The following is a 16,560-nucleotide window of genomic DNA, read 5'->3' as shown; positions in this document are numbered from 1 at the left end:
TGGCATCTGTCAGTAGCTATGTTTCCATCCACCTATTTTTATGCACATTTTGGATTATTGCATAAAAAAACCGCTGGATGGAAACTGCGCATAAAAAACGTATGCGCACAATTGAGTAGGATAAACTTTTTATCTGATAAGAAAAAATGTCATGTGAGACGGTTATGAGATGAGCTAAATTGACTAATCAGCGGACCGATTTTGTTCACAGCATCTATATGTTGTTTTGGTCGTTCTGAAATGCCTGAGGAAAGTCTGTCATCAAAGTATTTCTGCATAATTACTGTCTTACATGACTGCGTTCAGGCATCCACCTCTAAAAGCAATGACCGCATTTATTGTGTTACGTCTGCTCTCTCTGAAGCACAAGTAATTTATTACATATGACAATTATTATATTCAGTGGCTTCTCCTAGTTTTCTTAGAGATATTTAGTGCCAGTTTATCAGCAAGTGACGATTTTGTTCTCTTTGACTCGTTGGATGGAAACGGTGCTTTATTCGCAAATGTTTTATGCGATATTCTAGTTTTGCTCACAAGTTAAATTTGCATCTTTGGATTGAAACATAGCTAGTATGACGGCTGCATGTCACGTTTGAGGATCTCTTAGAGAGCTGAACCAAGTATGTTTTCTTGTGAGCAAACATACCTGCTGTCTCTACATTTCACATTCTTCTAGCCTTTGGCTTTCAGAGGCTTAACCGACTGAAAATATATATATTCAGCTGGGTCACAGCACCATTAGGAGAGTAATCTCAGTCAACAGAGAAAGGCTTTTTACAGATATACTACAAGTGAAGAGTAGAAAGTGTCTACATCAGGCAGTCCACATATGTAGCCGTAATTACTGTTAGTGGTATTGGCAGAACAAGAGCAGCAGTAAACAATATCAGCACTCCTGTGTGCAACATGGATGAGTCTGCCCATATGTCCACAAACACCAAGTAATCTGTGGGGCTTGGGTCGTGTGTGTGGTATGAATATAGCCTTGGCTGGGGAAGAGACTGTCTCTTTTAAACTAAACCGATGAGTTCATTTATGTAATGTGGTAGTACAGCATCAGCACCTGGTCAGCAGGTGGGGCTAGTACACTGTTTGGGCTGATTATTGACCAAGCTGACAGTCAACAACTTCAAGTAATAATGACCACTTCATAAATATTACAAATGGCTGTAACGATCAACTGATGATGTGTCAAGCCAAATTGGAGCTATTAATGGAAGAAAATGGTAATTGGTGTTTGAAAAGATGGAATTAAATACCAGAATGGAGCCAGACCTGAATGTCAGTTTGCAAAAACAATACCTAAAAAAAGGCTAATTCGGCTAATGGTTAACATTACCCGATAGCCCATTCGGCCTAAGCTACATCACTGCACAATGTAATGCGAACATAGGGCCATGTACCATGTAAACATTATGTAGGTTTCAGAATTGAAGGCATGTGTGACAAGAAACAAAACACAAAAGAACACAAATTCCATTCCTTTTTTACTCACAATTTGAACAGTGTCCCAACTTTTTTGGAATTGGGTTTGTATATATATATTTTTTTTTTGTATAATATTAAATAATAAAAAAAATAATAAAATCAATTTCCTACACAAGCACCACAGCTTAATATGTTGCAACCGCTAAGCCAAGGTTCCGACGTTCATTAATATTTTAAAACACCATATGCAGTTTCACATAGGATCTGCGATTCTGATGGAAACTTTATATGCAATGCTAAACAGGTGGTCTATTGATGAAGTGTCAAAGTAAAATTTTACTAGTTTTAGCACGTTTCAACTCAGACTCACTCAAGTGTCTCATATTGAGTAGCACAAATCATTATTCCCAGACCTCGGAAACACTACACAGAGGAAAAAACAAAGAGAAGAAAGGAAGACAGGAGAAAACAACAACAACAATCGGCTAGTCATGGTGTTAGAATGTGTACAAACAGGATGGATGTGTTAATTTCTCATTTCCCCCTCGTCCCTAGAGGTCTACAACCTGATGTGACACCAATTTCCATTCCCAATGACACATTGATTACTTTTCCTTCACTCCACACTGGAGGAATGGAGGTTTCCGGACAGCAGTACCTGGTCGTGGCTTTCAGCGTAAGCGATGCATTTCTCGCCGTATCGCCTGTTGGTCATCGTGAACACAATGTTTCCCATGTTCCAATCTTCGTCCTTGAACTCCTTAAGGATCTGAGAATGGAAGAGAATGAGTAAATATATAAAAGGGAACGAGGATAAACAATTCTCACAGTACTTCATGAACAAGTCTTCCATTCTTTCTTGTTTTCTCATCATTTGTTCGCTATATTCCACTGGTGAGTGTCTGGTTAGTTCTAGTCGAAAGCAAGATTTCATTTTCTTTCTACAAGCTTGGGCGCCATTTCTACAGTATATGAATCCATCATACCGCAGTACTGCACTCTACAGTGAGACTTTGAAAGAGATTAAGGTGGTAATGTTAGCTCTTGTTTATTTTATTTTAGTACTATTGATTTTTCCCCATCTCAGTTTTTGAGGATGCACTGCCTCCCTTGCCATTTCACAGAAAATGTCCCTAACTAACTAAAAGTAGCAACGCTGCTAACTACACTTTTCAGTTGCCTGACAGCAGCTCAGTTGTTTTCAAAACACTATGTGAATAATGTTTATGTGAGTTGCTAGCGCACTTTAATTTAAAAACAGTTCCTGAATATTATAAATAAATTAGCAAATAATTTAAATATAATAAAATTTCTTAAGTACAATTCCTAAATATGTATGTCAAGAATACTAATTATTAACACATTATTAAATATTAAACACTTTAATAAATGGATTTCCTGAATATTATGTACATATTTCAATATACTAACTCTTTAGAAATGATGAAATAATTAAAATATTTAATGATACATCTGCAAAACATAAATATTATACATTTTCCTAACTGTATTTCCAACTTATTTCTTCAATATTATTTCATCTACAAATTTACATATTCCAATTGACCAATTCTTTGTAAAGTATTAAATCATTTAAACAAATGATACATTTGCAAACATATAAATATTAAACAACATTTTCTACATTTCTTAAAATGAATTTCTTGAATATTATTTACATATTCCAATTGACCAATTCTTTATAAAGTATTAAATCATTTAAACAAATTATACATTTGCAAAACATATAAATGTTAGACAATTTCTTAAAATGCATTTCTAATCAATAAATAATTTTTTTCCAAAATTTCCTGAATATTATTTACATATTTCAATATACTAATTCTTAACAAATAATTACATTTAAAAAATATATAAATACATGTGTGTAAATGTAGTTATTATAAATTGCTAAGTATTATAATAATATATGTATATTTTTCAAATGTATATTATTAAATGTAAAAAACATGTTTTTCATTTATGTTCATTGGAAATTAATTTTATTACCATTAACAGTTGAAGCAAAATAAGTTTCATAACTGAAATTGGTTAAATTGTTAGTGATGATCAATCAAACACTACTTGTGTATACACATTTGAAGGCTTTGAAATTTGAAGACAAATTTGGATCAATGCATGTATATGTCTGTCAGGATTGGACTGTCTTTTGTTGTGCTTTTCTCCCCATGTGCTCCCCTTGACCCAGTTTCTCTCTCATGTGCCCTTATTTGGTCGTTCCTGTCCTCGTTGTCTCTTCATTTGTCATTCTGTTCACCTGTGTTCTACCCATTCCCTCGTTATCCTGTATATTTAAGCCCCAGTCTGTTCAGTCTGTGTTTGTCGGGTCTACCAGTTGTGTATGTGTGTCTTCCTTCCCTCCCAAGTGTGGATTTACCCTGTGTGTTGGATTTAATAAATGACAGTTTTGTTTATCCACGGCTCCTTCGTTCCAACCAGCAGCGTATCATGACAGAAGACCCGACCAAGAAACAGTATTACTTCGTGTTTCCCCTCCATTTTGTTTCCTCGTTTTAGGATGTGTTTTTGTTTCCGTAGTTCCTCATGGATCCCCTCGCTGTTAAGTTCCCCGCCCTAGCTCGCAATGACCATTCCCTGTTGGAGTATGCGGTTGAGTTCAGCCAGCTCGCCATTTTAATGGCGTTCGACGACGCTACGCTGAACTCACTGTTCTGGATCGGGGCAAATTACTATCGTCCCGTCGACCTCCCAGACACCTCTGGACTGAGCTGGAGGGAAGCCATTACCCGGTGTCTGGAGAGCGTCTATCCCTGATCCAGAGCACAGCCAGATCCAGACGCCAAGCCCACCATCTATCCGCAGAGCAAGCCCAAGCCCGAGCCCACCGCTGACGGAGAGCCAGAGCTACAAGACCTGCCGCGAGGGAGAAAGCCGCGGACAATGAGAGCGCAGAGAGGAGCTCCGCCCCCTGCACCGTGGCTGAGGGCGAGCTAATTACGGATCTGGGACTGTGCAACTCCAAAGCAGAGAAGGCTCCCGTTCCTGAGTTAAGCCCTGAAAGCCCGGAGGCTCACAAATGCCCGCCCTCCTGCCCACTCCTCCTCCACTGTCGTCTGGCAGCCCCTCTGCTCACCCTCAGCCTACCATCGGTACGGTGTGAGCTCCGCGGGTCTGCCATCCTCCATCGTCACCGTGGCTGGAGAATCCCTTGCCTTCGCCTCCAGCCTCTAAGCCCCGGACTCCGCCTCGGCCTGTTGACCCAGCGGCTTCTGTCCACTGGCTCCACCGGGCTCCCTCGTCCCTCCGGCTGCACCTTGTCCCTCTGGCTCTGTCAGGCTCCTCCATCCCTTCGGCTCCTCCTCAGTCCTCTGTCGCTTAGGCTCCACCGCGGCCTTCTGGATCTCCACCTCGGTCACCGGCGCCATCTGCTCCACCTTGGCCCTCCGGATCCTCCCCGTCGCCCTGGCTCATCGGCTCTCCTTCTCCGCCTTGGGCTCCTCCGCCTCCTGCTCCGCCGGAGTCGGTTGGCCCCCTGGAGTCGTTAGCCCTTCCTCCTCCATGACTCCTCCCTCCGTCAGCTCCACCGTGGGTCGGTATCATGGCTGTGGCCTGGGTCCCACCTGGCGCATGCATGCTCCAAGTCCCTCCTGTCATCTCCCTGGCTCCTTCCTCCGTCTGATCCGCCCTGGCTCCTCCTGTTTCCTTCTTGGCTCCTCCCTCCCACCACCTTATTTGGTCGTTCATGTCCTCGTTGTCTCTTAATTTGTCATTCTGTTCACCTGTGTTCCTCCCAATTCCCTCGATATCCTGTATATTTAAGCCCCAGTCTGTTCAGTCTGTGTTTGTCGGGTCTACCAGTTGTGTATGTGTGTCTTCCTTCCCTCCCAAGGGTGGATTTACCCTGTGTGTTGGATTTAATAAATTCTCCTTCATTCCTTCCGGCAGCGTATCGTGACAATGTCATATTAGATTACCATAAAATCTTGCTTTACGAACAAATGGTACATCCAAATTAGGTGTAGCATTAGGCCCTTTCGCACCACTTTAGTTCCAGAACTAAACGTACGGTACTAAAGTACTGGGACGATTTTGCGCGAACTATTTTCCAGTACCATTTAAAGAGTTGCATTCACACCGAGAGTATGTACTAAGAAGTGACGTAAGCCGGTCGACAGCGACGTCATTTGTGCGCGGCGTTCAACAACAGAAACAAAGAACAACATTAACAACAGGAGGATGGAGGACGCTGTGATCGGAGCTGTGTTTTTGTTGTGTCTCGCGGGTTTCACAATAATGGACATGGAAAGTCGATGTATACGTAAAGCGATTGAAAGAACGGAAAGGAGGACTAAGAATCTCCAACGACAACTGGCAGTGCTACATTTGCAACAAGTGCCTGCACTTCAGCGTCCGTCCATCTATCGCTGTTCTCCATACTTGAGAAATAAGTTGACATGCTTACAGTATGTTTACACGGCGTTTTAAATCATGGCGGGTGAGGGCGTTTTCATACACATTTGGCCAATCAATGTCTACTTACGTCACGATTAGTACCAGTTGTGCTGGTTAGACCCTGCTCCGGAGTAGGAGCTAATTTGGTTCTCGAAAAAGGCAGTCCGGTACTAAAATCGCTCCCAGTTCCGGCGGTGCGAACACGCCGAAAAGTGGGTAGTTCCACAATTAGTTCTGGTACTATGAAAAGGTTCCTGCGGTGCGAAAGGCCCTATTGGTTACAAAACTAACTAGTACTTAAGTACCTAGGCATGACTTTACAAAAAGCTGGTGCAGTCTTACCAAGAAGAATTGTATGGACTAGTTTTACTATGGAATGTCATGAGGGTGAATATAATAATGACAATCTTATAATATAATTACTGTCCATCCCAATAAACATGTCACCATGTGATAAAAACATTCAATCAATTCACTGCTGCTGCTGCACACACCATCTATCTAGCATATGCCATCACATGGCACAATTAGTTCTGGTACTATGAAAAGGTTCCTGCGGTGCGAAAGGCCCTATTGGTTACAAAACTAACTAGTACTTAAGTACCTAGGCATGACTTTACAAAAAGCTGGTGCAGTCTTACCAAGAAGAATTGTATGGACTAGTTTTACTATGGAATGTCATGAGGGTGAATATAATAATGACAATCTTATAATATAATTACTGTCCATCCCAATAAACATGTCACCATGTGATAAAAACATTCAATCAATTCACTGCTGCACACACCATCTATCTAGCATATGCCATCACATGAGAAAACAGGAAAGCTGTATGCTAATGTAAATAATGCTGTGAAGAAGTTGTTATTCTGACATCTGTGTCACGTCTCTGGCACAGAATGACTGGAAAGAGTCAACCGTCCTTAGTTAAGAGTCAACATCCTCCGCTCCTAAAATTCATCATCCAACTCTCACTCAAATGTCTTCTAACTCTACTTTTCACCCTTAGCCCTGTGACGGTACCCACATCTCATCCTCTTTCAGTGAGAAGATTTCACTGGAACAGAACAGAGATGTTCAGCTTGTGGGAAGACAGAAAAACTCAGGGACAGTGTGTCCAACACAAATCTGAAGACCTGTCATGAATGCAGCTCTGTTTATTTAAAAAAAACGAGATGGGATTCAAGCATCCACCTTCTGGAGCGCAAAAACAAATTTCTACCCTTATAAAAAAAAGAAGTGTACTTAATTGTACTGAATATGCACTTGTAGTCTACTTCATATCTTTTAAATAAACTGTACTTGCTGATAATATAATACTAATGAATTAAAATGAATAATTCACCCTCAGGCAATCCAAAATGTTTCTTCATCAGAGCAGATTTTGAGAATTGTAGCATTACAGCACTTTTTCACGAATGGACCCTCTGCAGTGAATGGGTGCCATCAGACTGAGAGTCCAAACAGCTAATAAAAACATCACAATAATCCACAAGTAATCCACACTCCCGTCCATCAATTATTGTCTTGTGAAGTGAAAATTTGCATGTCTGTAAGAAATAAATCCATCAAGACATTTTTTTAACTTCAAACTATTCCTAAAATGCAAGTCCTCTATCCCTAATATTGTTTTCTCCAGTGAAAACGACCTCTTGTCTGAATCAGGAGAGAAATAAACACAAACCAAGCACCCATTTGCAAGTGAAACAGTTCTAAACAAATACTGTTTGTCAGTGGATTTTGATGTGAGAGGACAACAGGGGGTGGACTTTTTCACTGGAGGAAGCGTTATTATGGACTGATATTTTGGCCAGAAGTGATTTAAAGTTAAAATGCCATAATGATGGATTTGTTTCTTACAAACATGCAGTTTTTCACTTCACACGACCTTAATTGATGAACTGGAGTGGTGTGGATTACTTGTGGATTATTGTGATGTTTTTATCAGCTGTTTGGACTCTTATTCTGACGGCACCCATTCACTGCGGAGGATCCATTGGGGAGCAAGTGATGCAATGCTACATTTCTCCAAATCTGTTTGATGAAGAAACAAACTAACCTACTGTACATCATAGGATGGGTCAAAAAAGCACATCTTTTAGTTAATTGCATTTAATATAAATTTAAATTATAATACATATTTATTTAATTTCAATTGTGTCAACATTTAAACACTGCGTTCAGTTTGCACTTAAGTACACTGCTGTTCAAAAGTTTAGGATCCGTAAGATTTGTAATGTTTTTTTTTAAATATTCTATACTCATTAAGGCTTCATTTATTTGATAAAAAATACAGCAAACAAAATAGAATCTGATCTTTTCTAACAATAGTAATAGTCTTTGCTATCACTTTTTATCAATTTAACACACGCTTACTGAATAAAAGTATTAATTCCTTTCAAATAATTAAGAAAAAAATGTACTGACCCCAAGATTTTGAACAGTAGTGTATATTGTAAAACATATTTATGTTTTGAATAAATGCTGTTCTTTTAAACTTTTTATTAATCAAATAATCCTGGAAAAATTGGATCACACGTTCCAAAAAACTGTTTGCAAAGACTGATAATAAATCAGCATATCAGAATGATTTTTGAAGGATCATGTGACACTGAATGTGACTGGAGTAATGATGATGAAAATTCAGCTTTTCATCACAGGAATAAATTACATTTTAAAGTATATTAAAGTAGAAAAAATATATTTTAAATTGCAGTAATATTTCAAATATGACTAATATTGTTTTCTGTATTTTTGATCAAATAAATGCAGCCTTCCTTTTTTCATCATTTTTCATTATTATTTCTGTAATAAGTACTCTTTTTATAAATATGCTGAAGTGTACTTCTTTTTTTCACAAGAGGAACAATGCCAAACAATACAATTTCAAGACAAAAAGCAGCACCTGACAGAGAAAACTCCTTTACAGTAAAAACACACTGGTGTATGTAGTTTTACTGACAAAAACATCTCAAGTTCTACACATCAGCAACTTTCCAGCGGCAAACAAGGAGGGAGGAAAGACGTTTTTGTATTCCTCACATCACTCATGGTGATCTGTTCGTGCTGTGTGTCTTCACCACACACACACACACACACATGCACACACGCACGCACACACACACACACACACACACACACGCACACCAACCCCACAGGCCCCATATGAAGCAGACTGACTGACAGAAGTGAGGGAAGCCCATGAGAGTGAGAGGCATGTACTGAGTCAGATTGCACCTGACAAGTGACTGACATGCAGGAAAACCTTTATATTAGCCCACAGCCAAACAATCAATGGAGAGACAAAAAAAAGGCAGGGGTGTTTTAACCGTCACTACCACTGCAATGAAGAGAGTGCTGCAACGAGAACTGAAAGCCATCGCTCTTCATCTTCAGCCATCTCTTCATTTACCGCTCAGAGTTTGTTCTGAGGGGAAATGTCTGTTAGGGAAACCTTGGAATCACATGATGTGACACCTATAAAACATCTTAAATTTAAAAAAACCTGTTGCAGGCTGGTGTATAACTGTGTTTATGTTGATTACAGGTTAAAGAACAAGAATAATGGGTAAAAAGAACCATACAATGGGACAAACAAACAACGTATTTGACACACAATATAAGAATTGTACAGATCAAAATCATTCATTTGGATTGATCACATGTTTTTATGTAAGTTTGTTTTTTTAATGAATTAGTATATACTTTAATCTCATGAGGACCACAATGTTCACATTCTGTGGTGTTGCACAGGGAAAGTGAAGATAATTCAAAGCTATTACGTGACGGCAGACTAGTAAAGTACTGAATGGACAGAAAACAGCTTTAGAAGTCAATATATTTTTTGCTGAATATACAACTTTTTCCTCTTTCTGTCAATTAATGTTGAAGGTCAATGAGAAATACAGATCAATCACGGAATATATCATTTGAAAGAAATGAACATTAGACGATTAGAAACTAATATTTAACTAAACTTTAAAATGACAAATTGTTATTATTATTATTTGTCAACTATTTAAAAAACTATTTATTATTTAACATTTATATTTATTTAAATGTATTTATTTAAACTTTGGTTAAACTAACTGACTGAAAGATAAAAACGTTTTATTTAATAAAAATAATAATAATAATAATAATAACAATACTAATAACAGATATTATTATTATTAAATAAAACTTTTCTCTTTCAGTCAGTTAGTTTAACCAAAATTTGTTTAAATAAATAAATTTAAATAAATATAAATTTTAAATAATAAATAGTTTATTTAAATAGTTTAGAACAATAATAATAATGATAATAATAATAATAATTCAGCTTTGTAACTCTCAATCTTTGAATTATTGAGGATTTTTAAGTTTGTTATCTGTTTTAACACTGCTATCATAAATACTCTGCATGCATATAGTCTTATTCATAGAGAAAAATATTTTTAGTTTTTTTGCACTTCAAACTTGCGAATAAGATTAAAACAAAAAACCTTTCTGATCACTTCATTCCAGTATATTCTTGATTTGGGTCACACATACAAAATCTGAATGAGTGTTATTTCCCCTATAATTACCCCCACAACTCCCTTGTACAAAACTATTACATTTACTGTACTTTTTATTGCCAAAATCAGGAAAAAAAAATTTTTTTTTTAATCTTCCAGGATGTCAAATACCTATGATGCTTTTTAATACACAGACTGAAATCTTTGGCCATTTACCACATCCTACATTTTTAGTGCCATGACAGTTTTGAGGTGAGGGTCAACTCGTGATGATCATTCACATTTAGAGCTTTACATAAACCCAAAATACAGATTTGTAATCAACCAATATGGGTTTTTCAAAGGTTAATTCCAACACTGTTACATATTGTCCCTCCAATGGTGAATATGTGATTACCAAACGGGGACACAAAGGTGTCAGATGGAAGGAATATACCTTATTATGAATCTTCAAAGTCAGAAGGCATGATTAATTATGTTATTTTTTGATATTTCAATACGTTGAATGCAATTAATAGCAGACCTAAAAATACAGTCTGCTTTAGACCCTTAAGTCAATGGAGTGCCATTAACCAAATGAGAGAGGACAAGTCCCAAAATGGAGCATGCTGGGAAATGCAACCCCTAATGAGGCTGAGGTGAAGAGGGCCAGATAGGAAACATTGCTTCTCTGTTTATCTCCTGGCATTACATACCACACAGCTTCCCCTCAATTATCATCTGACAGTTTAATTTCTGTCTGATTCTAGATTCTATCAGTCTCTCCTTTGAGTGAGAACTCTCTCATGACCCCGTCTTATTGACACAGAGAGCAAAAGAAATGATTTGATGTAATGCACAATTGCAAAGCAACGTAACAACCCAGTGACTGGTGTGAACATATGAGTCACGGCATTGTGAGGGATGCAAATCTGGGTTACATCTGCATGAAAGCATCGCATTGACTTCTGTGATGGGTTTTCACATCCACAAAGAATGCCATTAAAGGGATAGTTCACCCAAAAATAAAAACGATGGGATAATTTATTCGCCCTCATATCATTCCAATCCTGTCTGACTTGATCTTCTGCATAAACAACAACATTCGAAAGAATATGCTGGTCGCTCTTTTCCACAATATTACAATGGGTTTCCTTTTAAAACCCTGAAAGCTCCAGTCACGTTCTTTAGGGAAAATAAATAAATCGAAAAAAAAAAATCGAATGCAATTGCAATTTTTATCAGAAAAAAACTGCAATTGAAATGGGGGGAAAAATGCACCAGAAACATTCCAGTTTTGTTGTTCTAGTTTATAGGGCTGCACAATGCCAAAAATGTTGTGATTATATTTCAATATGACTATAAAACAACAACAACAACAATACTACTACTACTACTACTAATAATAATAATTAGCAGTAGTAGTAGCAGTAGTAGAAGTAGTAGTTTATTATTAATAAATTAAACATATTAAACAAAATAAACAGTAATTTTGTAATGTTTTAATACTGTAAAATAACTAACTTTTTTGTTTTAGATAACCGTAAAATTACAATATTAATATTTATGGCTGTCTTAATTTCTTCTGAGTGCATTATAATTTCTTATAAGTGCATTATATATGCATGCATGCTTCACTGTGAAAAATGCAGTTCATATATTTATTTAATCACAGCCTTTGTAATTTGATAATTGCAATAAGCCATATCACAGTTTTTGGTTTTATTTGAATAATCGTGCATCAGATTCAGTACAAGTTAAACTTAATCAACAGCATTTGTGGCATAATGTTGATTAGCACAAAATGTAATTACCACTTCTACAACGATTTTTTTTTTCTTTAAAAAAAAAGAAAGAAAAAAAAAAGCTTACTATGGAAAGTAATGTGGCAAAATTGTAAGCATTAATACTAGGGCTGGTCCGAATACCATTTTTTTTTTAGCTTCAAAGCTTCGGTAGTAATCAACACCGACTATTCGAAGCTTCGGAGGGAGGGGGCTGAACATATTCTTCTCTCTAACACCGTGTCTACAATAGACGCGAACGGCGGGGCGCGACAAAATACTATAGAACTCATTATAATAAGTGATGCTGTCAACACTGGATGCGGCGCGACACGACAAATTCCCGACAGAAAACTGCTGCTGCGTTCTATTGACACAAATGATTTTCAATGGTCGCTTTGTCGCATCCAGTGTAGACAGACTTTAGCTGTCGCGGCGCGGCACGACAACTGTCACGTCCGGTGTAGACATGTTGTAATAAAGGCAGGAATCTCTGTGTCTGTCTGTCTGTTTACATTTTTATTATGTCGAGAACAGTTCATCCAATCGACTTCCCGCGTGGCTACTAATGACTGATTAACATGGCGGATAAAAGCAGCTAGTTTTTTTTACACCAACAATAATTTCAAATCGCATATTTGGCACACTGCCTTTGTCTTGTCCTCACTCAATTTAAAGTGCTCCCACACAGCTGAGGTCTTCGGCATTTTTGTCTTCTCTTCCAGATGAACTGAATCATGACGTTCATGATGTTCACTCATGGGCGATTCATATTCAAGTGCGAATGAGAACCGTTTTGCGGGGGATGCCAGGTGTTTGAAAAAAAATAAAATAAAGAATATTCGAATCTCAAAATTGAAAATCGAATGCCAACCCACCGAACGAATATTCGAATATTCTGGTCCAGCCCTAATACATTCTCTGTTTTAATTGTACAACCACAAGACATAAACAACTAATTTTAACATGATTTTAGTGTGACAAATTTACTTTCTAACCTTTTCTGTGTAAAGTCATACACAATTATACAACTCTTGCCATGACAACACAATATCTTAAACCCTAAAAACTCTAAAAATGATGATTTGAACCACTTTACAGCTCAAATAATACAATACAGTTAATGCAAGTCCTTTTTTTAACTTTAGAAGCTTGACATTTTTGCTTCGAAATCCTCCAAAAATTGGCTCCATTCATTTCCAAGTTCCTCACATTCCCATTGATTTCGGTCTTTTTGTGTGTGTGTGTTTCATGGAATGACCCGAGGGTGAGTAAATATTGATGAATAATTTAGAATTGTAATTTTTAGGTGAACTCTCTCTTTAATGGACTATTATATCAGAGCAAATCACTTGAAATGGAGACCTCCGCGGACAGAGGTGACTTCAGACCAATCCGAAGTTAATTTGTATGTTTAGCTGGGAAACAGGGCCGCGGTTCAGTCTCTTGCTGTTCTCAGCAGCATGTGAGGCATTCTTCACTAGCTCTAATTGTTTCCATTACACTTCAATTTGTTGGACTCGGACAGAAGGGCACTGGCTAAATTAGGGTGCTTTTGTTTGAAGCGACAGTGTTTTGGAGTGGTAATCAGATACAATCAGGCAAACTTGTGCTGCAAGCCTCATCTGCTTCTCTTATTAGGACATCTTAATTTCTCAGAGGCTCTCGGATGTAGTCGGGTTGCCATTGTGGCCTCAGAGGTCGGATTAATCAGACAGGTTGGGTGACGTTAAAAGCAGGGCTGGGATGCGTGTGGCTATGAGAGAGTTTCTGCAGGCAGTGGAATACCAACTATCAGCTCTTACTCCTTTAAGGTGATCTCACAAACATAACTGTCAGAAACATAACTATTATTATTATTATGATTATTTATTCATTCATTTATTTTTATTGAGGTACAGTATGAACCATGTTATTTAGTGCGTCTAGAATATTTGCTGTTGTTTTTGAAAGACCTCTGAGCAGGGGAGCATCTTGAGCTTCCTTATTAAATATATATTGGCTCACATACATAGATATGAGTCGCACGCACTTCTGCACACATCTCTATGCGCTCTTTTTCTTTCTTCAAACAAACTCCAAGTCATTCGAGAGGCCTCAATGTGCAGTCTCATCGGTACCCCAACGCAAAACGAAATCGATAGCGGTGTCAGATTAAAAGCCCCAAATAAAAACTGCATGCTGGGCAACGTTGTATGAAAAAGCAAATGTCAAAAAAAGCAGCAAGCAGCAGTCTTTATGCCACTCTAAACACTGATCCTGAGTCAGTGAAGTGGACACCTTTGTGTGCGGAGAGTGCAGCACTGAATCAGCCTGCTGGAGTGGAGCCGCAGAGGGTCATCCGGTGAAAAGAGAAGCATGCGGCCCAATGCTGCTGGTCTGGTAAAAAGCCCTGTGTTCTGGGTTGCCTTGTTTAGCAATGCAAGGCGATTCTCCATGGAGGCTGTGCGCTCAGCACCAACAGTCACCCCTGCAGTGTACAGGGCACACACACTTCTTTTTTTGCTTTTACTGTATAAGACTGTCAAGGTAGACAGGAAATTTACAACATACAAGAGAAAAAAGATCCCTGTAAGAACCGCAAGTTGCAACGAAAAAACAAAAACAAAAAAACAGTATCCTTAACTTAATGGTCTTACATTGATCAATGCACAACTATGCGCATAATTAAATATGCACAATAATTCAATTAAACCTTCTTTTTTCCCCACAAGAGTAATTCATAACTCAGTATGATCTTAGATGTAGCTAATAAAAAATCTACACATTTTCTGAATCATGCATAACACTTTTTTGATTTCATATGCAGTAACTATGTAACTGTTTTACAAAAAAAACATAGTTGTTAAACATTTGGGGGTCAGGAAGATTACATTTAAAAAATAATTAATTCATACTTTTATTCAGCAAGCACATGTTAAATTGATCAAAAGTGACAGTCAAGACATTTATAATGTTACAAAAAGGTTATATTTGAAGAGTTTGGTTCCAAAACGCGATAAACACCATTTTTAAAAAAAAATTGAGTTTCTGCCAAAATCAGCATTGTATCTGGTCGGTATTGAAAAGTCCATATTTAATTTTACGCAAAATGTGATATCCGCCGAGTTATTCTGTCATGTTTTCTCCCTTTCTTTCCAAACTGCAACAAACGCCATTCTTCCTTCTCTGCAGAAAGCAATATATCCGCTCAACCAATCTCAACGCACCATTCCACGCACTGTAGAAAGTAATGGCGGCGCTTTGAATACACCCGGCATCCTAGTTTTCCTCATCTATTTTGTACTTTGTGATCAACAAACAAACTTAGGGCTGCATGATAAATCACATTTGATTGTCATGCGCATCTCGTCAGTAAAGCCGGTTCTGTGATTAATAGTAAATCTCCATCACATGCTTTCAGACGGAGCGGCATTTACTACACAGAGCCGTAGATCACTGCTATATAGCGTTCATAATCGCAGATGAGTCGCACGCGATATTGCGTAGCTTGTCAGTGTAAGTGTTTTTATTTATGCCATTAATGTTTTTGTTAATACAGTTTATAGCACTAGTCAGATAAATGAATGTAACACGGCAAAGATGAATGCACTTTTGGAAGTTGAATGTATGGGAAATGTCATTTTGTAATTTCTGTGGTTTAATGTGATATTGTTGTTCATGTATGTTCACGATGAAATTTTCTTTTATTGTTGTAATTAATTTATAGCATTAACAAGATTACTCGTTGAATTAATTTTGGGAGCGATGACGATTGAATGTATTTTTAGTCCAGTGCCTGTATATAAGATTAGTATTGACCAAGTTCAGAGGCTGTCATATGTGGATCAACTTACTATGTTGTGTATTTTCAACAGTTTCAATATGAAAAATAACGTTTATATTGATTCAATGGATTTATTGCATTTTGGGGAAAAAAATTATACAATTTTATAATAAATCTTTGAAAATCTAAATCTGGATTAGATTTTTTTTTATGTTATTATAACCTAAAGATGCTATGTGAAAGTTTGAAACAGAAAATAGTGGTTTTCATCTTGCCACTTTCTTGGTAAAGAAAACAAATGCTGTTTTTAACATTCTATTCCTCAAAGAATCCTGGAGAAAAAAAATATATATATATATACAACAGTTTCTACAATATACAGTATATGTATTATACAGCACTTTTTTTAACATAATAAGAAATGTTTCTTGAGCAGCAAATCAGAATTTTTTTATAATTTCGGAAGGATCATGTGACACTGAAGACTTGAGTAATGATGCTGAAATTCAGCTTTACCATCATAAATAAATTACATTTTAAAATGTATTAAAATAGAAAACAGTTATTTTAAATTGCAATAATATTTCACAGTATTACTGTTTTCACTGTATTTTTTGATCAAATAAAGGCAGCTGTGTAAGCATTGGAGTCTATCAAAACCATTTAA

At 37.3% G+C, this 16,560-nt stretch overlaps 1 protein-coding gene across 1 annotated transcript in view; it reads right to left on the bottom strand.

The window, feature by feature from the left end:
- The window catches only part of LOC107592668 (1,4-alpha-glucan-branching enzyme-like), a 194,866-nt gene that overhangs the window by 95,350 nt on the left and 82,956 nt on the right, over positions 1 to 16,560 (bottom strand). Inside the window, exon 11 of the mRNA XM_016282208.1 lies at positions 2,057 to 2,200. Within this exon, the coding sequence (XP_016137694.1) occupies positions 2,057 to 2,200 (144 nt within the window). The remainder of the gene's footprint in view (positions 1 to 2,056; positions 2,201 to 16,560) is intronic.

Source organism: Sinocyclocheilus grahami, unplaced genomic scaffold, assembly GCF_001515645.1.
Source record: "Sinocyclocheilus grahami isolate Dianchi unplaced genomic scaffold, SAMN03320097.WGS_v1.1 scaffold156.1, whole genome shotgun sequence".
Classification (NCBI taxonomy): Eukaryota; Metazoa; Chordata; class Actinopteri; order Cypriniformes; family Cyprinidae; genus Sinocyclocheilus; species Sinocyclocheilus grahami.
The sequence above is the reverse complement of the archived record's forward strand: the minus strand, read 5'-3'. Positions and strand labels throughout refer to the sequence as shown.